At 40.2% G+C, this 26899-nt stretch overlaps 4 protein-coding genes across 7 annotated transcripts; 1 reads left to right on the top strand and 3 right to left on the bottom strand.

Annotated features, from left to right (window-relative positions):
* Window positions 1–403: 403 nt before the first annotated feature.
* Window positions 404–2762, bottom strand: prrt2 (proline-rich transmembrane protein 2). Its single transcript, XM_062443225.1, has 4 exons — window positions 2537–2762; window positions 2012–2307; window positions 1797–1926; window positions 404–519 (listed from the first exon to the last, which is right to left on the bottom strand). The coding sequence occupies exons 1-4, from the start codon at window positions 2760–2762 to the stop codon at window positions 404–406; spliced, it is 768 nt and encodes a 255-aa protein (XP_062299209.1).
* A 1395-nt stretch (window positions 2763–4157) lies between these two features.
* Window positions 4158–14760, bottom strand: kif22 (kinesin family member 22). 3 transcript variants are annotated; one of them, XM_062442012.1, is made up of 13 exons: window positions 14631–14760; window positions 11763–11977; window positions 10908–11035; window positions 10494–10645; window positions 9349–9558; window positions 8387–8777; window positions 7762–7882; window positions 7437–7557; window positions 6751–6931; window positions 6049–6128; window positions 5302–5502; window positions 5096–5155; window positions 4158–4371 (listed from the first exon to the last, which is right to left on the bottom strand). In XM_062442012.1, exons 2-13 carry the CDS (start codon window positions 11948–11950, stop codon window positions 4342–4344), a joined length of 1863 nt encoding a protein of 620 aa, XP_062297996.1. In that variant the 5' UTR covers window positions 11951–11977; window positions 14631–14760; the 3' UTR covers window positions 4158–4341. The 3 variants fall into 3 exon arrangements, with proteins under 3 accessions (XP_062297996.1, XP_062297994.1, XP_062297995.1); XM_062442010.1 differs by lacking the exon at window positions 14631–14760 and adding an exon at window positions 12269–12787; XM_062442011.1 differs by lacking the exon at window positions 14631–14760 and adding an exon at window positions 12077–12255.
* Window positions 14676–16830, top strand: pagr1 (PAXIP1 associated glutamate-rich protein 1). Its single transcript, XM_062442014.1, has 4 exons — window positions 14676–14844; window positions 15787–16120; window positions 16223–16311; window positions 16456–16830. The coding sequence occupies exons 1-4, from the start codon at window positions 14676–14678 to the stop codon at window positions 16689–16691; spliced, it is 828 nt and encodes a 275-aa protein (XP_062297998.1). The 3' UTR covers window positions 16692–16830.
* A 1177-nt stretch (window positions 16831–18007) lies between these two features.
* On the bottom strand, window positions 18008–25040 carry tlcd3bb (TLC domain containing 3Bb). Of its 2 annotated transcripts, none has more exons than XM_062442013.1 (7): window positions 24459–25040; window positions 23040–23242; window positions 22742–22825; window positions 22036–22261; window positions 21319–21414; window positions 20243–20352; window positions 18008–20091 (listed from the first exon to the last, which is right to left on the bottom strand). In XM_062442013.1, the coding sequence occupies exons 2-7, from the start codon at window positions 23162–23164 to the stop codon at window positions 19824–19826; spliced, it is 909 nt and encodes a 302-aa protein (XP_062297997.1). In that variant the 5' UTR covers window positions 23165–23242; window positions 24459–25040; the 3' UTR covers window positions 18008–19823. The 2 variants fall into 2 exon arrangements, 1 of the variants encoding a protein (XP_062297997.1); XR_009927619.1 differs by having other exon boundaries at window positions 20061–20091; window positions 21098–21414.
* Window positions 25041–26899: the final 1859 nt, after the last annotated feature.

Below are 26899 nucleotides of genomic sequence, written 5' to 3'. Positions count from 1 at the left end.
CATTTCTTTTTCCTTGCAGTGATAAAGTGTGCCGCCTGTGCAAGACTTTCCATAATCCTTTCCATTTTAGCACCCATAGCTAGTCCTTCTTGGTAAGCCTCTTTTGCCACCCGTACGCTCAACTCTCTAACACAAGATGTATGGCGGGAGTCATAAGAATCACAGAGAGAGTCTGAAACAAGGACATGTAGTGATTGAAAGTGTTTCTTGTCCGTGAGGGAAACAGATGAATTTCTGCAACACTAATCCCAGAGCCTCTCCGCGTGTCCGAGGGGATTTAACAGCAAACTGAAACTCTGATGCATCCTGTCGTCGGTGCGGTGAACAATGGACTTTTTGGATGGATGGGCATTTTGTTGGGACTTGCATGTGGCGCTGAAGCTGGGAGGCAATCCTTCCTGTCTCACGTTCCGTAACCACCTCCACTGGTCTCCCAGTTTTCTAGTCCACCTTGTCTCAGTCGGTTCTGCGAGTGACTAGCATTCTTGAGGAGTCGTGTCTTTTCCCCCGAGTATCGCTCTGAGTATGTTGACCAGAATACGAAGGGACTGATTAGTGTTACTGTCTACTCCCTTCTCCATCTAACTTTAGACGGACAACCCCCCCCCCCTCGACTCAGAGCAGCTGTATTTGCATATTTTATTTTCTTCCATTAGCAAAAAGGGATTTATATAGATTACAGAAATATAAGTAAGCACTGAATATCGGGTGCATTTTTGTCAAACATCCAGGTAATGACTAGGCGGTAAAGACGGTGGTGCAGGTACGGGCCAGACGGTCAGTTGCCTTATCCAGTTTCATCCTGGGATGAAACTCAGGTTTTCACATTTACTAAAAAAAGAAGAGGAAGTATATTAGTTGAAGAGCTATATATTCTGCAACGTAATATGGATGTATAAACTTTCACAAACCACATAAGACAGTTATATAATGAGAAAAACAAGGGTTGCTGAGTCCCAGAGCCCTTAAACTCAAGTTGTGCGTTCAATTGCTCTTCCAGACATTAAGTTAATTAGGACATCTCTTGGCTTAATGATACCCAACAGGCTGCCACTGTGTGCATTCAAAAGCAGCACAGATAAGTATTGCTTGTAGCGAAAACGCTAAGTATCACTTAGCTCCATTCTTTACAAGTCACGGAAATCATCACTGATCTGTTATCAGAATCCGTTTTTATTTGCCAGGTACAATAAATGTACAGATATTTGTCTCTTGAGCACGTCAACAACTCAACAAACATACCGACCTACATGGTATACATATATGGTACAAGCACAACAAGACTTGTCATTTTGTACAAGCAAACAGTGCAAGGTATACAACAGACAGACCATATATCACTCTACAGAAACACACGCAGCTCTCTGGCATGCAGTCAGTTACAGCTGGAGGCCACCCGTGCAAATGGAGACAGAAAATTGAATCTGATGCAAATGTGATTAATATGTTCTGATCTTTGCGTAGCGTTGACATAGTTCCTACAGTGCCGCAGTGTGAGAAGACTCGTGAAGGGTTTGTAGCTAGTGAAATATTGTGAAAAAACATGGTAAAAATAATAATACTACAGTCAGTCCGATTGTGCGAACAGAGCTAAACTGTTATATCCTGATGGGTTAAAGAGCAGGGTTTTTTTGGTGGGCCAGGGTCTCTGTAGGAATCCAGAGAATCCTTAGTTGTCAATTCAGTATTCACAGGCAAAAATGGAGGAGTTCAAGGGGAACGGATCGTCTGTGCACAAATACACACGGGGTAAAAAGGTGAGGTTATGGGTTATAGGTCAGATTTGGGACACTCACTGGCCAGGTTGACAATGCAAGCGATGATAATGACCGTCCCTCCTACTAGTGACACCACGGAGAGCATCTTGGCCACACGTCCCAGACGCACTGCGCCATCCAGGTTTCCCTGCTCGAGACTGTTCTTGGACTGTGGGAGGAGATCAAACCATCTGTTAGCTTTGATGTCGTGCACATACATGTAAGAGTTTCGGATAAAAAGATCTGCCTCTCACCATGATCGAGTAGACAAATCCCACGATGTTGATGGGCCAGACGGGGCAGAAGCAGGCCAGCACGGACAGGAGGAGGTAGTCTTTCACCTTGGTCCGGTCCAAGGGCGGGTTGGTGGCGATGCTGGAGTGGCGAGAGATCGACGGCCTGGGCGAGAAGGCTGTGTAGCCGATGGAGCTCGCCCTGCTGCCCTTCCTGGTCTTGCCGTGATGGGGGTAGGAGATGGAGTGTTGTCTTCTGGGTGGAGAGGAGATGACAGGAGAGGTGCTGTCTATGGGCGCTGAGTGGATCCCGTTACCTACACATGAGGGTGGAAAAAGGGGCGAGCAAATGTTTGAAACACTGGAAGAAGTAAACAGATGTGTGTGTGCGTGTGGTCTTTTTTAGTGAGCTGGAAGTTGACTTTGCCTAAGCAAGCTGACAAAGCATCTGTGTCACCCCCTCCCCCTCCATCTCTCCATCCCTCCCTCTCTCCCTCTCCGCCAACCATCCGCTGCTTTAATACAAGGTCAAACTCAGTCACTTACTGTTCTTCAGTTTCTCGTTGATGACTATGACTAGCTCCCCTTTGGATTTGCTGCGGGGGGGCCTTGTGTTGGCCGGGCTGCTGCTGTGGATGAGTTGTTCACCTCTGACTTCGGGGCATGGCACAGTGAGGGGGGCTTGGCTTGACAGAGAACCCTCCTGATCCAGCAGTGATGGTTGTTCCTCCCCGGGCCAAATGGCGGGAGCTGGCATCATGTTCCCAGCCATGCTGACAGCAAAATGAAGCCTCTGCTTGTGGTCCGGTCCTGTATGTGTTTCCTATTGTTACACCTGAGGGCCAGAAAATGGATTTGTAAACAGAGGCTGCTCTCTCCCACCCATTTTGAGCCAATTCAAAATGTGTAGCTCAAATCCTCTTTATAATCCACTTTGACATCCTCATTTCCCCCTCTTAATAGTAAATAAACAAGGCTCAATCACTCTTAAAGCCACATTGAACAGTTAACAGGCTCAAGGTAAACAGATCATGATCCACTGGATATCAGGCCTCAACTGTGCTCAGAGATCTTATTTAAACAGCAGATGTGCTTCCTCAAATGAGAGAAAGCAGGTCACAATGACACGAGGAGTACAAAGGCATGGCAGATGGAGGCAGGTTCCTTTGAAAGGATGGTAGCAGCCATAGTCTCCGTGCAGGTGTGTACATACCATTATTTCATCATGTGTACACAAGCGTTAACGGGCCGGTTGGTAGGCGCAGAACAATAGAGCAGAGCAGTCAAAAGGATAAAAACAAAGGGGGGGGGGGGGGGGGGGGGGGTAGTCGGATATATGAGTGCTGCTCGTTAATTAGCTGATTTGAATTCAGTGGATAAATTGCAACGATAAGCAGAAAAACAAACACATGCCGCTTCATTGGATTCTCGCATTTAAAGCAGACATGCGATTTTGAATGACAACCACTTCAGTTCTTTTAATCAATCAACACTACAGGGAGAGGGAGAAGGAAAAAAAAAAGGTGGCAGTAAAAATAAATCAAACTGACCTTTTTAATCCAGCGGGAGCGTCTCTGCTTTTAACATCGCGGTGATCTCAGGTGAAGGAACAAAAATATATCGACATCAAACGCGAATAAACATCGCTCCTGCAGCCACAATCTGGTTGCAAACATGCAGTTTTGTCTAAAATCGGATAATATCCTTTTATCACATGTGAGCAGCGGAGGTGCAGAAGGGTGGGAGTAGCGCCTTTTCCAGTGCAGTGTTGGGATGGGGAGTCTCCTGGATGGCAGGAGGAGGGGTGTGTGTGAAATGAAAAGTGAAATCTGCCAGACTACGTGCTGTGGGAGGAAGAAGAGGAGGGAGCTGGACGGGTAGCATCCTCCTCTCCTCATACCACCTCCCCACACTGAATATGTATTCACTGATGCAGCATCAGAATAAAAAGGTGTCTTCCTGTTTTTATCTCAAAGGTGGCAGTTCATAAATGAGCCCGATTAGGCCTTTAAAACAGAAATATGCGATAACCGCTCAAAGAGACAGTGGTTAATAACCTGAGATCAGTCAGTGTGGTGTGACATCCGATTCATATGTGAAAGTGGCTATCAGTTTTATTTATCCTCATGAAATAAACACAAACGTTCAGTGACACGAGTGTCTTTTATTTAAAAAAAAAAAAAAAAACAGTGGTGCGCCATCAGCTGGAGCACAGTGGTAACTACAAAAAACAATAAAAATCATGAAGCAAAATCAAAACAAAGCAAAAAAAAAGAAAAAGGAGAATAAAGCTTCTTAGATAGGAAATATATACACATTAGATATAGGTATGATTTAGAGGGGAAAGGAGATTATTTTCCCATGTTGCTCAGGATGTTTGCCTGAAAAGAGAAAAAGAAAGAAATATATATTAGCACTGAATGAAAGCAAGATCATCATTTACATCCAACATGCTGTTCAGCAGTTATCTTTAATGTTGACCATCTCAGTTTAGCATGAAGACGTTTGCTAATTAGCACTAAAGACAAAATGTGTTTTAGTGGTAGGTATTTTGTAATAAACTGAAGAATTGGACTGCCACTTCCTACTGTGAAGAAATATTCAGATAGAAAAACACTGTGTACGCTCTTATGGACTGAATAAAGACTCCTATCTGCCGAGAACAATACCTTCAGGTTTAGCCTTCATCTAACTTGAATGGGGTAATTCAACTGAGCAGCTCCTCTAGACTTATATAATATAATCAGAGTGGATAGATGAAATTCTGAGTCATTTCGTGGGGTTGTGATGCAAAAATATGTATCTAATGATTTACAGGATAGGTTTCTTTCACAATGTAAGACTATGGGCAGGGAAAAAAGTATTTTTTGGCCCATCTTGAGACATAATTGCACAGTCTCAAAGCCCAGCGCTGTTCAGGGAGCTTGGTATGAAATTGATTTAAGACGTTTAACTAAAAAACAACTCATGGTGATGCTAGAAGACCAAATTCATTGGGATCAACTAAATACATTTCATGGATGCAATAAATGTCGCCATATAGTTGAGAAATTTCAGCCTGAATCAAAGTGGTGGAAAAACATTGCCATTTTACTGAGGACTTACCTTCATGAAGGTGGAAAATCTCTTTTCTGTCATACCCTCAACTTTAGTCAGATCTTCCACCTGCAAAACAACAAATATCACATTAAGTCAACATAGATTCATTAAAATCTAAAGCTATCAAATGTGTCAGAAAACCACAAGTCAGGTGTTTCTGATGGTTGAGTTAGACAATAAAACTAGGTGTGGGTTTTATGTTCTCTACCAACCTTTGTGAAGTCGCCATGGATCTCCCTCCAGCCCAGGATGAGTTTGGCCTTCTTGACCCCAATCTGCTGCAGGCCTTTCAGCTCTTTGAGTGAGCCGCTGTTGAGGATCTGCAGGATCTTCTGCCTGGAATGCTCCAGCACTGATGTGTCAATCTGGGACTCCCAGCTATCCTGCATCATGTTCTCTTTACCATCTGGAGGCTGAGAGAGACAAATAAATACAGTACAGAAGAAATGATTAGTTGATTTAAATAAAATCAATGTGCAACTGTTTTGATATTTAAGTCATGATTTGAGTATATTTTCAAGCAAATTATTTTCTGTTTCCAGTTTCTACAATGTGACAATTTTCTGCTTTTCTGTTTCCAATGTGAAAATAATTTTGGACTCTTGTTTGAAGACGTCACTTTAAATTAAGGGAAATTGTCATGATTGTGCATTTCAAGAATTTTCCAACATTTTATAGACAAAAACATTAATAATTGACAGAATTATTAATAAAAATAATCAGTTGCAGCCCCAAAAATATAGCGTGCAGTTAAGATTAAAAATGTATTTTCAGTCATATGCATGACATATTTACCCATATTAGAAAGAGGTTAATTTTGACCCAATAAATTTGAGGTCTTGCAGTGTCTGTCAAGTCAAAAAACAAATTGGAAGCTAATGTGCTACGTCAGCTTGTATCTGATGCTTGCAACTCTGCAGATGTGTCGAGCTCAGCACAGCCGAGACTCTGATGCTGACCTCAACCTGGTCTGGAAGCTTGCTCTCCTTCTTCTTGACGCAGACGGACTGTTTCTTGACGACTACAACCTGCTGCGTCACTGTTTGGGAAAAAACAAACAAACATTAAATTGTTGTTAAATGAATTAAATTAACAAAGCACATATTCACACAGAGGAAGGGGGGGGGGGGAAACACTGAGATTTTGCTCTGAAATCGTCACCAGTCTGTTTTGTTTGGGACGCATCAGTATGGTGCTATTTTAGAGACAAAGTCATGACACAGGTATTACGGAAAGCTGTCTGGCTAACTCTCCGAGCTGCTGAGGGGTGTAAAAATAATTCCTCCTCATCGTCATTGGATACATTTTCTGGCTCCTATATTGTAGACAGAGCTCTTGTATCACATTGCAGCTCATAGATATCTCCAGTGATTCAACATGACTGAATTAGTGAGTGACTACTCTTTAGTGAGGCGTAAACAACAAATGACAGACACACAAAAAAAAAGTCAAGGTAATACTTTTACATAGCATTTCCTTAGTCAATGAGTATCAAATAGGAAGTTAAATAGTGACAGTAATATATTCTTTCTGTAGTCTCAACATGGTGATTTTCTGCTTTTAGGATTAGACAGTGTCAGTTTAAATCCCAACCCTGCACTCATTTTCATCTATAACCTAAATTTAGGCTATTACTGTAATACATGTACTTCCAAACTGACCTTGGAGGGGTTGGACCACAGCCTGCTGCTTTTTAGCTTTTGTGGCAGTCGACTGCTTTCTTTCCAGAGGAGCTATGTTGTTCTTGAAGTTGGGTGTTTGACTGGTACCGGACTTTTCTCCCGCCAGCCGATTTAACAGCTTGGCCTTGTTCTCAAACTCCCTCTGCTTCTCTTTGAGGTCCTGTGAAGTTGAAAAAAATAACAGCGTGAAAGTTGGCTAACAAATATCCATAAAGAAGAAAAAGATCAGTACAAAGATCTGACAGCATCAGCATCTGCAGAACTACTCAGACAAACAGGAGATACAGATGGTTGAACCAGACACGCATATCAATGGATTATGTAATAAAGCTGCAACAATTGCTCGATAAAACACATTAAAACATTAACTATTTATCACTATTTTTTTCATCTTTTTAAAAAATCAAATATGCCAAAATCTGCTGCATTGAGCTTCTCATGTGGGATGATTTAAAGCTTTTCTTTGTACTACATTATTGTAAACTGAATATCTTTGGACTGTTGTTCAGATAAAATGTGACTTACAAACGTAACTTTTGACTCTTGCCAATCCTAATTTTCCCAACTATATTCTGACATCTTACAGACAAAACAATTATCGATTGTGATTCTATCAGTAACTGAGATGAAGAAACTCTAGCTCTGATGTAGGCATGTGTTTTCACCTGGATCTCCTTGCGATACTGGGCCATATCTTTCAGCATGCTAATTCTGTCTTTGTCCTTGCAGCTCATCATCTGTTTCTCCAGAGCGATTAGTCTGTCCAACACTGATGGTTCTGAACGACTGAAGGAGACAAGAAAAAAAGATCAAGAAACAGATTGTTGTAGTTGAAGTTCTATCTTAATGGTCGGGGAACAGCAGAGGAAACTGAATTTCATTTGGTAGCTTCTGGCAGATGCAAATACATTTTCTTCACAAACATTGCAGTTCCTACATCTACTTAGTGAAACAATTAATCAATAGGTCTGCATGGGTGTGGTCTTTAACCTGTGCAAATGAGTAGAGGGTGAGGAACCATCCTGTTCCGCTTTCTTGTCCTCCTTCTGCTTCTTCTTATGTGGCTCAGTACCAGACCCCCCTGCCTCATGGCCCTCTCTAGACCGCTTCACTGGAGACGAAGGCATAAGGGAAATTAGAAGCTTGGTATTCAGAGCACTCAAGCAACAGTGTTTGTGAGCTTCTCTGGAGTGCAAAGCAATTCAAAAATGGCACAGCATCAGTTGAGGCTGCATTGCAGTGCCTGAATTCAATCCAAAAGAGGAGCAAAATCTAACCATCAGGAATGTGTTTCAGACAATGCATCAAAAACAGTGGTGTTAGAAAATAACAAAATATAAGAGATTATACCCAGCATGCACAGAAACAGCTGGCTGTTTACTCCTAGTCATCACACTCTGGGACATGACACGGGTGCCCCCTATTGGCCTTTGATCAAAGAGTCAGTTTCCTCTTATCTGCCTATTCAATTTCTTTCTACATTTGCAAACCCTGTGAAGGAAAAAGTGAGAGTTTTTCCTCACTCACTTTCAAAAATGAAAGAATATGTCCACCTGTAAAACAAATCTGATTCATTGTTAACTGTAGATCTTACAGCACACCTCTCTTAACTCACCTGGCATCACAGCCACAGTTTCTCGGGTGAAGGGCTTGTTCACAATCAGCTTGGATTTGGCGGCAAAGTTGAGTGCGGTAAATGTATCAAAATAGTATTTGTACTCTGGTGCAATATTGGTGATCATGACAGAGTGTGCGGAGCCACCCAGAGAGTCCTGTAGCAACCGTGTGAGTTTACTGTCTCTGTATGGCACACGGATGGCGGTGCCGGAGTTAAGAGAGTCCACCACTTTGCTGAGAGTGAAGAGAGAAAGGTTGATGGCGCCGCTTTCTTTCAGGCGGATGCCCTGGTTCCCGGTGCGGCGGTTGTCCTCAGAGCCTGCCAGGTCTACCAAATACAGTTTGCCTATCTGTTGTCGGTTGGGCAGAGCGCGTCGCGTCCGCACAACCTAGAGTATGAAAAAGGTCCAGATTTGAAAAGGGGCAAAGACACCAAAGTCGGACAGGAAATACAGGGGAAGGAGAACGAAAGAGAAACAAAAAAGGTAAAAATTCTCTGGTTGCAATTTCTTGAAAGTTAATCTTTTGTTTCTTTAGTCTTGAGTAAACTGAATGTTTAACAAACAAAAAAGAAAATAACAATTGACATTTTAAAAGACGAAAAACTAATAATTTAGTTGAGAAAAAAAAGAAAAATGAATTGACAATGAAAATAATTGTTAGTTGCAGCTTTAGAAACAATGTAGAAACAGGATGGCAGACACCAATTTGTATCTCTCCCAGTGAAGTCCCAGAAAGCCCGGAGTTTGCTAGCGGGAGTGTTGCGAGAGAGAATTGATTTTAGCACCAGCTACCAAATCCTGGCCTACTGCTCAAAGGCCACGACCTGTTATGATGCTGTTCCACCATCTGCTAGCTACCCATGCACACACCAGCTCAGTGAATGAAAACTCAAAAACATGAAATAAATGAACAAAAGAAGCACTCCATTCCCAAAGTTGTTCAGATTACATATCAAACCTTGATGAGGAGTATAGCATGGCTGCGGCTGGAGCGCTGGTTCAGTTTGGTTGAGGCTGTAGTACGATTGAGACTGGCAGGGACAAAGTGTTTGTCAAAATCTGAGAATGACGAGATGGTTGTGTGAGTGAGGCCGGGGATAAGGATGTTCTTATCCTTGTCCTCTCGGATTGGCAGGTCATGGGAGTTTGGCGATAGAAGATCAAGCACCTGAATGAGAGAAAGAAAGGAGACAATGATGGATTGCACAGTGTCTGTCAAACATAATGTAACATTTTGCCAACTATTGAAAGATACTGAATATGGACAAAATTGGGAACAGTGTAGAAAGAGGATGGCAGACTCCAGTTTGTATCTCTCCCAGTGAAGTCCCAGAAAGCGCAGAGGTTGCTAGCGGGAGTGTTGCGAGAGAGAATTGATTTTAGCACCAGCTACCAAATCCTGGCCTACTGCTCAAAGGCCACGACCTGTTATGATGCTGTTCCACCATCTGCTAGCTACCCATGCACACACCAGCTCAGTGAAAGAAAACTCAGAAACATGAAATAAATGAACAAAAAGAGAACTCCACTCCCAAAGTTGTTATGCGACTGGAGCGTTGGTTCAGTTTGGTTGAGGCTTTTATTGTAATTGTGTAGCCTAATATCACAAATTTGACACTGGAAATGTACAACAGCTACTGACAGAAAAATAATAATAAATATAATTTGCAACTATTATTTATAAAAAAAATAATAATAATAAAAAAAAAGACCACACAGGTTCTTTAAGAATAGTTGCAAATTATATTCTTTACATTTGAGTAGCACCAGTCCCCTTAGCAGATCAGTGAATAAGTTAATTTCACACACTTTTTCAGGGGATACCAATTAAAACATACTTAATTTGATTCAATTTCTGCCACACATCTGTTCTGCTAGCTGCCACTAAAAAATTCTAGACACTGAACCTTTCATTGAACATGAAATGTCCTGTTTCATACTAAAAAGACAAAATGCTTATATATGCTGCAGAGATGTCTCAACAATTGCATATGTAAGCCAATACCCTAGTTGGAATATGAATGCAAAAATGTCAAATTATACAGAAAGCATTAAATAACTGTCTTGGTCAAACGGTAATAGCCAAAAATCAAAATATCATACCTTCTCATTGTAAATTTCCAAATAAGACATGCCAATACTGTAGTCCCATCCCTCCTCTTCATCCCTAGCTCTGACCAGATCGAAGACCTCACGAACAGCTCGGGGGATCACGCCTGCCTGCTCTGAGCTGCCCAACATGGTGTGTGTCTTGCCTAGAAAAAAGGTTGTGGTGATTACAAACACACACACACAGTAAATACAAACCTGGACCTGTAAGGTTTAGATCTCAAGAACTAAAACTCCTGTGGGTTATATGTTTACATTTCAACAATCACACAAATCCCACTGTTTATAATCATAGTCATTTACACAATTAAGAGAAATGTGTAAGACTGGGTATGCCATAACTAGGGTCTTTAATATGCAACCAATTAAACAAAAGTACAAGTTAGCATATGCAGTACTGCAACATACCAGCTCCTGTTGGTCCGTAAGCAAAGACGCTGGCATTTTGTCCATTCAGTATGTGCGGTAGAACAGGCTTCACTGATGAGAGGAAAACCTCTTGCTGTGTTGTTTGCTCACCGTGAAAAGCATCAAAACTGAAAAAACATACATGACACTATTAGAAATGAAGTCAATTGAATTTTTGTAGCCCAAAATCACAAAATTGGGAACAGTGTAGGAAGAGGATGGCAGACACCAGTTTGTATCTCTCCCAGTGAAGTCCCAGAAAGCCCAGAGGTTGCTAGCGGGAGTGTTGCGAGAGAGAATTGATTTTAGCACCAGCTACCAAATCCTGGCCTACTGCTCAAAGGCCACGACCTGTTATGATGCTGTTCCACCATCTGCTGGCTACCCAAGCACACACCAGCTCAGTGAAAGAAAACTCAAAAACATGAAATAAATGAACAAAAAAAGAGTACTCCATTCCCAAAGTTGTTATGCGAATGGAGCGTTGGTTCAGTTAGGTTGAGGCTTTGATTGTAATTGTGTAGCCTAATATCACACATTTGACCCAGATGTCTTTACAGGGTCTTTTGTGCGTGTGTGTGCGTTTGTGTGTATGAATAGTAAGTTGGCTTATCTGTAGTGGCGATGTTAGGCTTTACTCTGTTTTAGCTAGTAGCTAAACCTGGTACAAAGCATCTTCAAATAAGGAAAAAATTCCCTAAAAACTTTTAAACATGTTTAAGAAACCCCAGGAAGGACCGTAAATGAGGGATCCATCTCCCAGGATGGACAGACATGTAAATTATTGCTGGACAATTATTAAAACTATACTGATGAACTTTAAGAAAGGAGTGTAGTTGTACTGATGACACTGACTGGTATTTTACGGTCTCTGTAGCATTTCTCCAGTTGATTATCTCCAGGTTCTGGGAGTCCAGGCCTTTCACACACGATCCCTCGCCTTTCTCATCTTCTTTGCCCATGTAGGGTCGTAGACGAACAGCAACCCGAACCCTGGACGTCTTCTTGCTCCCTCCATCTGATAGCCCTACTCGCTGGGCCATGTTTGAGCTCTCAAAACAGCGAAAGGCCTGCACAACAACATGAGCCAAGTTAGCCACGTATACACTGATTTTTAATCTGGGTGAAATGGTAGATTCAATATGCGTATTAATAACAAAGTGGCTTACTTGTCGTTAAATTGTGATTTCATTTAAATAAAGTATTACGATGATAACCACAACAAAAATATAACCGGTTGTTTCAATCGACTGATAACGTTAGCGAGCTAGCAACCGTTTCCTTACTGATTCTTAAAGGAACAGCCAAGTTAAAGTTACTCTTTTACCGAGGTTATAACCAAATGTTTCGTTATCGCTTACCTTTATTATGTGTGGACTCCTGCTACAGAAACTCTTGTTATTTATCAAATATCACCTTTAGCGACATTGCAGAGGTAAATCTTTAAACAATGGCGACCAGACCTTTTTTTCTAACTGAAACTTTTCAAATAGTAGCGCCGCAACCGGAAACGACCATCCACCAATCACAAGGCGAGCACAAGCTGGCGCCTATTTACCGTCTAAAGCCCTTATTTAAAATGTGTAGCCTGCTTATGTAATAGTCAACATTATTGTGTATAAACATGTGTGTACACTTTTAATAAAATAAATCATTATCGTGAATAATGGGGGGAAAAGAATTGTGTATTAAAATCCGCTCAGTCAGCAACGTACGTACCGCGCAGGAAGACGTGCTGAACGTCATGACGACACTGCTGCCTAGTTCTCAATGGACGCTTTAAATAAATGATGGCATTGAGTCTGAGTAATAAAAGTAACAACAAACAGGGTTGGGAAGCTTACTTTGGAAATGTAATAGGTTACAAATTACTTGTTACCTTATTTAAAATGAAATAAGTAATGTAGCAATTTTAATTACTTAAAGTAATGTCACTTATTACATTCGGTTACTTTTTGACCAACGAATGTTTTCAAAGTGTACCCATTAAACCCACCAAAATCTAAGTTCAGGTGTTTTTCATGGATACTGGCATGATTTATAAGGGAGATCATTTCTTATAAAGCCAGATTTATCTCTCATTTGAAAATGTAGGCCTATTCATTATTTCATGTAGATTTTGGAATATAAAATAAAGATATATGATAAAAAAAAGTCAAAAGTCTGGCATGGGCGTACCATGACACCATCTAAGCCCATGTGTAGCCTACTCCAAATAAGCCCAAGTCATTATTAATTTACAAAATATAAAAATAATATTGATATTCAAATCATTAAAACAGCAATAGCCTATAGCTATATATTTAGTAACAAGTTAAATATTAAAAAAGAGCGAAAAACACTTCATTTTTTGCAGGTGTAACCCCCTTTGTAATCATCAACATTTTCATAAATAACTAATTTAATTACACATAGTAACTGTTTACAGTCACATTTATTTTGTAATTAAATTACGTAACTCCATTACGTGAAACTAGTTAGGCCTACTCCCCAACACTGCCAACAACATATCAAAACATGTTTTTACAACACTATGAAAGGAACACCACATGGAAATTATTCTGGGATTCTCACTTTAAAGACATAAATTGGCATAGAGTGTGGCTTGTTCCTTTAAAAGTGTTTAATATCAGACACAATTAGAGAACATTCATCTAAAAATACTACACAACATCTATCCAACAAATGTTTAGGCTACCTCTCTAGATTTTTAGAAACAGATGACAAATTTTCTTTTAGCAAAACTGAAAAGAGGATGTTATTCATTTATTTTGTAATTGCTAATTTTGTGTTGTATTTTGGAAAGATTTAGAGAGGTTTTTTTTCTTTTTACTAAAACTTGACACAAGATTTGTATTGACAAACAAATGTTATTTCCTGTTTGGTGTATCATAATTATCAATATTTGTAACATTATAAAAATATAAAAAAATAAAAGTTATTTTTAATTGAAATAAATATTATTTTGAGGCTTTACATTGTATAAAAAATAAGAAAAGTACATCTGTTATCAAAATCTATTCAGAAATTTTAATTGAAGACGTCTGTCACTTATACCTTTGCTTTTTATTTATTTTCCTTTATTTCTATCGAAATTATTTTATCTTCTTTACATCTCTTTTTATTTATTTTTTATTTATGAACTGGAATTATCAGTTGCTTGTGTATTTTTTGTCTTTTCCATTGAATATTCTGTTCAATAAATAATTAAACTAAATAAATAAATAAAAAGATTAGCGGCGTTATCGATGGATTATCCACATGTTGTTTAAATCAGCGGAAATGAGACCCGAGCAGACGAGCAGATCGTCACACGGCGCGCTGAGTCCAAAATGGCGCTATGTTTACGTCTCTGCATAACCGTTTATTATCCCTAGCAAGCCTCATGGAGAGTTTCGGTGATTTTATCCAGCGGGGAGGATAATTTGAGCTAACATTTAGCTATAGCAACACTTATCCTTGTGTGGATAAACCGGATATTCGGTAATGACAATTTACTTACGTATATTCATTGCAATTTGCTGTTTAGAAAGAGTTTACGGCTAGGCCTGATGTTAGCCAGCTAGTTTGGTCAAGGATTATATTGTGTTTTCCTTCATGTTGTTTGCTTTATCAGTTTAATTCACTTGACATTTACTGAGACTTCCTGTTAAAAGTTATAGGCATGACGTTAGCCTTGGCTATCTCTCTCAATGACCTCTTAGTGTTTTTAATTGTTCATACATGTTTATTTGTAGAAGATCTGTTGCTACAAACGCAGGAGGGAGGATGCAGACTGAAGCCACTGACTCGACCCTGAGAGAGGGCATAGAGGCTCTGGGTGTGAAGGACACAGAAAAACCTGCTGCTGGCACTGAGGAAGAGGGCAACACAGAAATACAGGACACTGAGATGACAGCTGAAACTGAGGAAGAATCAGCAAACAAGGAGGACAAAGGTAACTCCATAAAGATGCATAGATAGACAAAAAAAACCCAAAGGTAAAAACAGGGCACAACTGCATGAAAATGATCAGTTCAGATCTTCATCGTCTCATAAAATGATTGTTTTTGCAGCAAGGAAGTATAAATGTGTAACACATGAACATATTAAATACAACTGAAGAAATGAAGAGGGCCAGTACATATGCAATGCAGTACACAACAAAAGGTTTACCTGATAAATCCAGAAAAGCTGCAACATCAGGAATAGGGCAAGTATCGAGCTCTAAGCTGTGCAGGGAACTGATAGGCATTTTATGGCTTATTAAAATTAAAATCATCTAGGGATATTTGAAAACTGGAACCTGTTGCAACTAACTTTCAAAAACCTGCATATCTGACCAGATGGGAGGATGTCACATTCCTTACAGAGAAGATGGTCTGGATTTCCTGTGATGATATGATGATTTAGTTTTGTAGCTTAATGGTTTAAATAAATGTCCAAATTGTTAAGACATTACTTGATCTGTATACAATTGTGTGTCTGTGTGTATACATTTACATATATACTAGTGTATATATAGTATATTGTGATGTGGCATAAGTGTTGTCTTACCTGGTTTTAAAGACTGCATTACAGTAAAATAATGTAATTCTCTGAATTTGCCAGACTGATCTAGCTGTACCTACTTAGTTATTACATCCATATTACTGATAAATATTTATCAAAAATCTCATTATGTAAATATTTTGTGAAAGCACCAATAGTCATCCCTACAATATTGATATTGAGGTATTTGGTGAAAAATATTGTGACATTTGATTTAATCCATATCGCCCAGCCCATTGGAGTGTTATAATTCTTTATAATGTGTAATAAAATAAGTTTATTCTTATTTTCCTTCTTTCTATTGCTCGATAGCTTTTGTTAAACTGACATCTTCTTTCCATGTTTTCAGATGGAGACACAGATGCAGTGGAAGGAGATGAACACAAAGAGGAACCTAAGGCGGATGCGGTTATCGGCTGCGAGGAGGGAAAGCAGGCAACAGAAGTGGACGGCGAATGGGAGCTGGCATACAGCGACGAAGAAATGGAGGACCCCAAAAACTGGATGCCTCCTCCTGCTGAGATCAAAAGACTATATGAGATCCTTGCTAAAGGGGAGATGCTGGAATTGAACTTTTTGCCCCTTCCAAGGAGGCCGCCCACACCTGAACATACCCCCTCACCCGAAAGAGATGACGAGGACGATGAGACGGAGGAAAGGGAGAGGAAGGACAGGGAGCACAAGTCAGTATTACGATATCTTTCAGTCATTACATCCCTAAGATTTTGGTTTGTGTTCTGGATATGAAAAGTTTAACACTCATGACTTTTGTCTTTTTCTTGCAGGCCTCTATCTCCAACTGAGTTTGACTTTGATGAGGAGCAAACGCAAGCCACTCCAAAAAATTCCTTCATCAACAGACGCAGAACACCAGGTGTGTTCAACTACTGAGACTTGAGTTTTGAAATTGGCTGACTCACTTCACAAGCTAAATTAAATCATTGGTTTTCATCTTTTATCAACAAAACCTGATTGTGTGGTGGTTTTTGTGTAATGAGTTTTCCCTTCTCTCTCACAGGATCCTCGGCTCGCGCTTCTGTCAAACGGGAAGCCCGGCTGGATAAAGTACTCTCGGACATGAAGCGACACCGCAAAATTGAGGAGCACATCATGCGCACAGGGCGAGATCTCTTCAAGAGCGAGAAGAAGCTGGAGGAGGCCCTGTCTCCTAACAGTCAGAAGGAGCGGGAGAAGGAGAGGGAACGAGACAGCAACCCCAATACTATCTTCTCCCCAAGACAGAGGAGATACTGAAGTATTAAAAGAAATGAGGACTTGCCCAGAGGCAAAAAGAGCTTTCCGACGCTTTCTCAAAACTTGAATTTTTTATGTAACGAGTTTTGTATGTTTTCTATGTGTGTTTTGTATGATGGCAATAAACATTTTAACCCTGGAGGACTGATTTTTGCTGTTGGTGTGTAGTAAGAGTGCAGTATGGATGAATCCTCTGTGCACATAAGTGGTTCTCAAAGTGGGGTCCAAAGCGAAAAGGGGATTCATTTTTTTCACTTTAATTCCATCCATAAGTAACCCAAACATTTACAAGCACAAATCTGATCAAATTAGGGTCTGTGGTCTAGTTGGTGTCAGTTTTAGGGATTCTTGACATGAAAAGTTTGAGAACCACTGATACACAGTACCAGTCAAAAGTTTTGACACGCTTGAATAAGAAAGTATGTTCAAACTTTTGGCTGCTTCTGTATTTAAAACAAAGATATCCATACATCTGTGAAATCAAATACAATGGCTCTACTATAAATTAATCTTTTACAAAACGTGTATATTTTCTGTTTATGTTATTGTAGGGAAGGGTTTATTTTTTACGTTGTGTACAGAAATGCAATATATTGAAAAGGAGGCAAAATAGGAGCAAACATTAGGAGCTACTGTATTTGATTGCATTAGATTGAGCAGATGTTCCCAATAAAGTTTTTGGTTGGTGTATATAATGGTATACTAAAGCTTCATGTGTATAATATCAAGACAGGAATAACTTTTTAGCTAATGCAATGAATTAAATACCCTGATGAATAAACTTAAATCCTTACACTGGTGCAAAAAGTTCATTTAAAAAACTTTTAAAGAAGTACTGTTCATTGTATGTAGTTTTGCCAACAATGGCCTAATATAGCTAGGGATATTAAAGGATTAACTGCACTATGAATGGTACGGTACAATCTTGATAGTAGACAACTTTATATCGTCTCATATATGTAGAATAATTTTTTTGCAACCCCAAGTGGGCAGGAATGGTGTTCCTTGGGCCAACTTTTGTCCATTTTCTTTTTTTAACAATATGTTAAACTTCCTTAATAAGAATTCCAGTTAAAAGCCTTTTCAATTTGCAGCTAATGCACTACAGGAGCAGAGACAAGTCCTCTCCCCAATGCCTGAAATGTAAGATTCAACATTTATAATCATTAACTCCAGCTCCCTCTAGTGGCTCAATTTGAATTGAGTTTCGGATGGATAAGAGGCATTTTTAATGAAACATAATTTCCAACATTTATGAAACTTAAGACAAAAAAAAAAAAAAAAAACACACGCACACACACACACTCAAGACAGGCTCAGGACAGAGAAGTATATTTTAGCTAAGTTTGAGTAACAATACAGCCTTCACATGAGGCTCAGAAGCATAGAGTATAATATGTATGCATAAATATGCATTCAAAACCACAAACCAAATAAATAAATAAATAAATACTTACAAATAAATAACGAGCATTTTTGTGGAATATACAGTACATCGGTTGAAATGTTTTTTGTATTGTCAAGAAGCAGTACCTTATGAGTTCACGGAGCAGGGAAATGGATATTGTGTTCAACATGCCCACAGTTGTCCAGATGTTTTTGACACTCGCTGCCCTGACTGGATGGTTTCTGAGCTTTTGTTTTATTTGTTTTTTTACCTTGACCCATTTCCAGGACAGTGTAGCTGCTTTCAAAACAAACATAAAATGATAAAAACAAGCCAGTTTGTTCACTGAAGGTTCATAGAACCAGCGGCTTAAATTAATGGCTCAATGAACAATTCATACAATGTAAAATACTTAACCAATAGACTCAAGTTATGGTTAAAAACAATTAATGAGACAAATGAAACTAATTTGCCATGGAAAAATGTGCTGCATGTCAATCACAGGGGAATGCTTCCCTACAATACTGTCTTTTGTTTCCCTTCAAACATTGCAAATCCCCTAACGATGTTAAAAAACAAAAAATACTCAAGCCTCATAGATCCTTCAGTGAAATATACCAGCCAATCAAATGGATATTTTGAGATTTAAATCTGCACCAAACTAAAAAACAAAACACATGTAAATTCAGTTTTAAAAGTGACCGCTACGGTGCATCACTTCCTTGTATGCAAAAAACACTGTGATACCAGTAAATGGAATGAAGTCATATCTACACTGAAATGAGGAGCACTGCCGTAACGTTTAAGGGGGTGTGGGGTGGGGGAGTTTGCATACACTTAGCTGGAAAACGGTGAAATGTTTTGTGTTAATGCTGAAATGTCATTGTTCAAAACGTTTGTAGAAACATTAGTTGCAGAAATGAGGAAAAAAGAACAAAAATCAACACTGACCTAATACTGACATGGAAATAAGGACAATTTTACATCGGCTATGTACACCCGTCACATTTTGCTGTCTGAGGAAAGCCTTTTCATTCTCCTCACAGGATAAAAAATAAAAGCTGAAAGAAACTGCAAAGAATGGGGAAAAGGGATAAGGCAGCAGAATACAGTCTAATGAGATTATCTCCCTTCTAAAAGATGAGTCAGTCTGCAGGTTGGTTACATTTTGTTAGAGTGACAGTGACTACATAGAGGATACAGATAATAAACACTAACAAGTCAAAATACTGCTTAGCCGGGATTTTTTTCTTTTTTGAAGGCTTCGTCATTACTAAACTGAATTAGGCCTTTCATCTACAGCAAATGTACTAACATACAATATAATACATTCCTATTATCCTGCTCTTCCTATAATCACGAGGCAGAGAGGACATCATTTGATCTACATGAGGGAAATGGCCACCTATGCTTGCTATACATCCAGGCAAATTCCTCTCAGGTCAGTGCATGTTTCTATCTGTCACAGTGCCCGATGACATCTTTAAATACTGAGTGCTCTAACACTCGTCTTGTGTCCTACAAACTGAGAAGCTAAAGTGCTTGAAGGCCAGCAAGCAAATCGTTTTTAGCTGTGAAGAGTTTGACTGCTGGCCCCAAAGACTTAAGCGCTATTTGAGGCCATCGTTTGTAGCTTTCTTCATTTCGCTACGAGTTCCACTTTTCCCTCATAACTTTCCTTTCCGTTTACATACTCATTGGTACATTCGCCTTCCTTCCCTCCCCACCCTTCCCCACCACTCCTCTCAGTGAGTGGCCAGCTCGGGCTCTGTGGAGCGCGTGCTGTAGCCGTTGGAGGGCTGGGGCAGCGCGTTGTCATCCGTCTGACGCTCCTTGGCGGCCGATGAGGGCGTGCATGGCCTCTGAGATCGGGAGGAGCCTGTGAATAGTCGTAGGGCACCCCTGCAAATTAGGGAGAACCAATAGAGTTGGGGAGCCATGAGCAGAGCGGCTCCGAGGTTACATTGCCAGGGCACCGACAGGGGAACCATGTGGAACGGAATGGACGCGTACCTGGATCGAAACGAAGCAGACATAAAAGATTGTAGCATTGTAAACACAAGTTCAGGACCTTATTTCATCACGTGGCAGCACAAGTTACCGGCCCAAGCTCAGCAAGACTTCAGAACATGAGAAAAACAGAGATGGGAAAAGAAAGACATACCTTCCATAGGCGTAGTAGAGGTAAGGGAAGAGGAGGACTCGACAGATGAAAAAAGTGATCAGCATAAGAGCCCCATTCACTTTGTGCAGGAGAGTGTGTTGCTGTTTGTACTGTGAGCGGGGAGAAAAAAAACAGAGGGAGAGGTCGAGAGAGAGAGAGAGAGAGAGAGAGAGAGAGAGAGAGAAAGAAAGAGAGGGGAGAAGAAAAGCAAGCAGTACAGTTGGGTGAAAGCTGACGGGGTTAATCTTGTTTGCCATTGTTATACCGTTAATACTGTTATATTTATTATTACTATCTGCATGAACTGAACAAGTGGCGATGGAGAGCCATGCTGCTGGTTGGACACTGCTTGATTTCTACAGGAGGCAGTGGGACAGAGTGTGTGTGTCTCATTTTCTTACAGGCTGTATGAACCTTTATCTGAACTGTCAACCTGCTTTAGTGAGATAACACTGAGGAGGAGCTTACAAGCGTTTCCCTGAAAGGGTTTGCCTCTTACCCATTCACTTGTTTCATATCATATAACTCAGTTGTTTTTATTCTATAGGTAAAAGAGGGCCACAGCTTTTAGCCCGCTGATGTTTACCACATGCACTGTTGTCAGGGACGGGAGGGGCAGGGGTGCTGAGTGATAGAGGGTGGAGGGACAAGCTGATATTGTATCTGCTGAACATCCAGTCTAAATACTAGGGTCTATATTCAGAGGCTAACAGCTGTGGGAGCCTCAGATGGGGGGACAGGCAGAAAGCAATGGAGGGAATGCGTTATGTGCACATTCACACAGACCTAAAACAAATATGGTTGTAGGCGTGGGGGGATGCAGCTCCTACAATGTGTATTCAAGCAAACGGTTACCAATTAACGACTGATGCTTCTGTTCATGTTAAGACACAGTCGACGGGAGCCGATGTGCGAGAACAAGCTGCGTGCTGGGAATGACCGGAAATGTATTCTCCATGGAATGAAAAGTGGGGGGAGAAAAAAAGGAAGTGAAGAGCGCAGAAGAACTTTAGTGTGACACGTGCACATGCAACAACGCACACAAATCTTCTTTGAGGGTGAATAGAGGTTCTCACCTGGATGAGTATTTTTCCTAAGCAGACAGATGGAGTGCTGAGCTCAGCCATGAACATTATACCCTGGAAATAATCTCCCTTTCCTTGTCGCCAAAACTGCAGAGAGAAAAAAAAACAGGTTGATTATTTGTCTAGAAAACAATTACTGCACTGTAAATCTAGCTGGAGTCAACAAATAAAGGATTTCAAAAGCTAAATTCCTGCTCAGAGTCAGACAAACTTTTGGTTTGATGTGGAAGTTATATCAGGCTTTCTGATCCACTTGCTGTTTCCAACTTTCCATGCACATACAGCTATAATGCACTGACACCGCAGATAAATAGCTATACAGTTATTTTGGAAATAATAATCCCAACTATACTTTTTAAGACTTTGCGTATACTTGCAAAACATGTACACTAAACTTCACACACAGTGTATGAAGTTTCACTCTCAGTTTAAAATAAAGTTAATTTCCTTGCTTCTAAAAAGAGGCTTTCAGGCAAGGTTAATTGCATAGCTTAATATACCTTCATGCTGCACATTGAGATATAAATATGATTATTTAGTTTGTCTCATCATGAGAAAAAAGGGGAAAAAACTGGTACAACTCCCTCATGAACACATTGTCCCTTTAAACACAACAAAAATATAACAGTGACTATTACATAAAGCAGTGTTTTGCCCTAATCTGAGTCCAATCTTAGCTCAACAAAAAGAGCAATGTGTGACAGTTACCACAGAAACAGGGAAGCAGACGGTGACCATGACAACGTGGTGCAGCACCATGAGGAACTCGCGGCGCAAGTAGCTGATCAGCGCTGTGCCCATGTGCTTGGGTGCTGCCGAGGCCTCCTCGTGCCCTTTGACCCGTAGCTTGTACCAGTAGCACATGAACATGGCGTAGATGTCATACACAAAGTAGGGAACGGCAAACATGATGTAAGAGCTGGTCAGCCAGTGCCTGTGTGCAGAGGAAGAGAAGCTGGTTATTAAATACAGAAAGGATGACCACAAACAAACTTTTTGATATGTTTTTTTCTGTTGAGAAAACTAAATATGATAAATCTATAATAGCCAGTGTAGTGACTATCAAAAGTAAAGAAAAGAACAGCATTTCTCCCCTTTTGTAGAAATATCTCAATGGAAACAATCTCACCTGAATTTAGAGCTATTTAAAAAGATTAATAAATGCTTGCAGCGTTTTATAAAAAGAAAACCCTACAGGAACAGCTTTAATAAAAGCTGTTCATACACACTTGCACAGCACCTGACATTTGTGTCGAAGTATCAAGGCAGTGAGTGGAAGCTTAATTTCTGGTTTACATTTAATTAGTTGGGGTTAAAATATCCAGTACACTGTGTTAAGATGTCTGTAACATCAAGACAGTATTGGCTAATCACACGAGATAAAAAATATTCTGATGAGTATTTCTTGACTCACTGGTCCTCGAGGATGTCATCGCAGGAAGAAGCAATAATGTAGCCAGCTGAAGAAGCCATGACTGCCTGAACTGACGACACCAACCTGGGAACAGAGAGTGGAAAGTAAACAGAGGCTGACGCAGTCTCATAAGCTAATGTGATGAAAGGCTTTCGACTGTATAGGTAACACACAGTAAGACAGTAGCACCATTAAAAGTACTAGAATTTTCTGGAGGGCGCACAATATCTTTGTATCCAAAAGGTGTTCACATGACAGACCAAACAGAAACCAAAAACCAAGTTTAATAAGGCCCGACCTGGCAGATACGATGACTGCATCTCCTTCGCTCCACCTCAGTGCTGGGATGGACTTGAGGCATTGTTTGGACAGAAGAAAAAGGCCTGGAAAGAACACAGACCCAGCAGCTAGGATGGTCAGCATGGTCCCTTGCAATGTGTCTGAGAGGCAAAAAGTTCAGCGGGCAATCTGGTCCTTGAGATTTGTCGCTCTTTCCCCTCTCTGAAAAACACACACACAAATCAAAACAGTGAATAAACAGTTAATATTGATCCCATCTGTAGCAACTCCTATGTTTATGTATTTAGCTGCATTTGCTAAAGATAACACCGTCAAAGTCCAACATATGTGGCCTGTTTAAAGGCTTGCAACGATCACAATAAAGATGGAGGGAGGGGGGTATCAAACAGTCCACACACAATGTGGGGAAAAAAGGTGAAAGAGGACAGTGTATGGGATCAAAGGCAGAGGGAGACCACATAAATGCTGAATACAGGGTGCAGAATATCAGATAGGAGGCCCCTTTGTGCAGCATGCTGTAAGCCTTATTCACGTTCCCATTTATTCCTGGGGGCAACCATGTGGTAGCTACATGCGGTTTTGCAGTTTGCTTACACTAGACTAGCTGACTCATTAAAAAGTTGAAGTCCATTAGGAAAAAATACGCATTGCGCTATTTAAAAAAAAAAAAATCCTGCTAATATCAATATAAGAGAGGTTTGCTGTTGGCGGCTCATAGCTCCTGGCGACACCGGTAGGCTGATGTTACCTGCTAGTGGTAAACGCTTTGGCAGGCACCAAATAGACATGGTTAACATACAGACTACACTGACTACAACTGTCAACCATTAACGCGGGCTAAAGTTTGTGCAAACGTTAAATCCGTAATGTCAAATTCACGCTAATTTAGAGCTAACTAGTTGAGCCAACAGTGACAGTAGGTTGCTTGCAGGTAACCAGGTAGTCACCTTGTTAACAGGTTCAAAAAACACACACAGGAAGCCTTTAAGTGAACAGAGACAAGACTGCTAACATTAAATATAACCCCTCGCCTTAGTGAGCATGAGCAGCTGTCTGCGCCCTTAACAATGACGCTAGAGATGCTAGCTTATCTCTGGGAGTCACCGCCGGGTTAGCTTTTAGTTAGCAGCCGTGTCGTCTGGACCACAGTGAAATAAAGACAGCTAGCACAGCAATGACACACAATATACCACAGCTCATTACTCAAAGTCCCATTGTCCGTGTTTTGCCAATCATTCACGACAACGTTACGATGTCGTTCGCCTGTTTTGGCAGCTTGTTATTTGTTTGTAGCACAGTTAGCAACTAAACCCGACACCCGTTGCTAACTCACCGGGCTAACACATTTGTAGAGTTTACACAATGTTTAGTAGAACAAAACGAAGGGCAAAAATAATAATCTGAAAATAACATTTACACAGAGACTTTGCGAAGTCCAGTCAGCGGCTGGTTGAAGCTGGTGTCCTGCAGGAAGCGTAGAGAGGTGTCCCGGGGGTCTCCGCCTCGATGATCCGCATGTTTATGGGGCCACTTCAATGTCTGGAGGGGAGCAGCAGCGAGCTAACGCTAGCTTGCAGAAACTTAGATCGAAATCTGTGTGAGGGCAGCTCAAAAAAAGCATTTGTGACTAAATTGCGATGTACCCAGCTTATAAGCAGCCGTATAACTATAAACGCGGTAAGCCGACGACAAGACAATAACTGATCCGGGGAGTGAAGGTAGTGTTAGCAGGAGCCGGCCAGCTGCTATGTCATCGCATCTGTCTCGCTACAGCAGAGATGCTTCAGCCTCGCAGATGCAACATTGACTCAACACTGTGCACTGCTGCGCCAGCTACTTCCTACAGGTCCAGGCAGCAGCTAGTGTCATGACGAGAAATTTGCACCAGTCACTGCACTGCATTTTGTAAATTGGATTTTTTTCCTGCTTATTTTCCATGCAGGGAAACGTTGAATGGAGGCCATCTATTCCAGCTGCATTCATACTTTGCAATATTCACTCATGCAAGCAAATGGATATCGCATATATGTATTTTATTAGAAAATGATTGCTGTTTCAAGAACTAAACACAGCTAGATAGTTGCCTAATCATTCATGTATTTGTGCTTGTGAAGACTTAAAAGGGTGGTTATCTTTGATAGATTGCTCATTTGACCTTTGAATGGAGCAACATTTGCACATATAGTGACCAATTATCAGCCCTTATCAGAGATACTAGTGGGATCATGGTGCGGATATATTGCTGTCTTGCAAATCTTGACATGATCGGCGGATTTCAAATTACAGACCAATCAATGCAACACTGACCATGCTTTGCAGTGATTACCCAGTTTTGTCCTTTGAAGCTTAAGACATGACAGGAGTAACTGTTTGCACTGTAACTTTCCTGTTTTCAGAATCAGAATCATCTTTATTGGTCAAGTAGCCTATGTTTACACATAAAAGGGATTTGACTCCAGTTTAGTGGCTCTCAATGTACTAACACAAAATAAAATCAGCAGAAATATACACAAGGAATGACTACAGGTGTAACCATTTACATCAACTATAAACGGGATGTAAAGAGTGCTGAGATAAATATTAAATGGTTTAAAAAAGACGTTACTTTATATACATATAGTAGCTGGTTATGTTCAGTATATACAGCCTGTTCAAATATTCAGTAACGAATGAAATGTATTGCACATTTCAGTGCCTGAGCTAGTTAGTTTGTGAAAATGGTTTAATTATTTTGCATCTTAAAAATAGAACATGGATCTCCTTTTGTGGAGCATATATGTTCATATTTAGTAGTTTATTCAAACCTTGCGCAGGGAAGTAGTAAGAACATAAATGAGTGCATGCAAAAGATTTTTTTTTGAAAAAGCAAAAGTAGAAAAAGAAGTAGGCCTACATAAACTTGAGTAAGTGAGTGAGCTTCATAGTGTGAGATATACCCTTTTAAGTTATATATTGAAGAGATGTAGCACTAATAAAAAAGATATATTGAAACAAAGCCAAGGTTTCGACATTGGTCCATTTATGACTGCTCAGCAATGTTGATTAACTTCCTAAAAAAATTATTAACTTTTAATGACGTCATTTAAAATTCAGTGAGTGCAGTATAGAAGTCAAACTACATTTCAGTAAGACAAATTAATTAAGTACAATTTTCCAGTTTTGGTCACCAGACATGCAGCTCAGGGGGTGAAAAAAGGAGCAGCCTTGTCTTTGGACTGTAAGATCGAATGAATGACACATTTGCAATAAATTACAAGACTTATGAAAGATGTTTACCACAACTGAAAAGAACATTTTGTCCCTAAAAGATGGAGTGTCGATGTAAAAGGAACAATCTGCCCTGCTGGGGTTTAGTCCACCCCATGACTTGTGTTCCCTATTTAGTATTTCCAAACATTACTTTCAATAATCTGTAGAAAATATGGCTGAACCTTTTATGTTTAAATGTCTTATATAATGAGAACAAGATAATTCATCTGTCAAGGAAAGACAGTAAGAGTTGTGCTCGTTACCTAACACTTATCATGTGTTTCTACTCTATTTCAGTATTTAGGCTACTGTTGTTAGAGAGAATTAGTTTTTCCTTGTATGATTGTTAAACACTCGGAAACATAAAGGAGAAGTGATCTTTGAACACCTATATGCAGACGGTTGCTTTAAGCGGAATAGGTAATGAGTCAACATAAGAAAAAGCTGATCCTGCACACTGTTAATACATGGTAAAATTACTGAATATTTCATTGGATTTAAATAAAATTTCAGGCATTTCTTGACGGAAACATAAGTATTCAATTAATTTACCAGCTATTGAATACATTTATCAAAAGTGTTGACTGCAGGATCTGATTTTTTTCTCAG

The sequence above is a fragment of the Scomber scombrus genome, chromosome 21, assembly GCF_963691925.1.
Source record: "Scomber scombrus chromosome 21, fScoSco1.1, whole genome shotgun sequence".
NCBI classification, from domain to species: Eukaryota; Metazoa; Chordata; class Actinopteri; order Scombriformes; family Scombridae; genus Scomber; species Scomber scombrus.
This window is presented reverse-complemented; position numbering and strand designations above follow the sequence as displayed.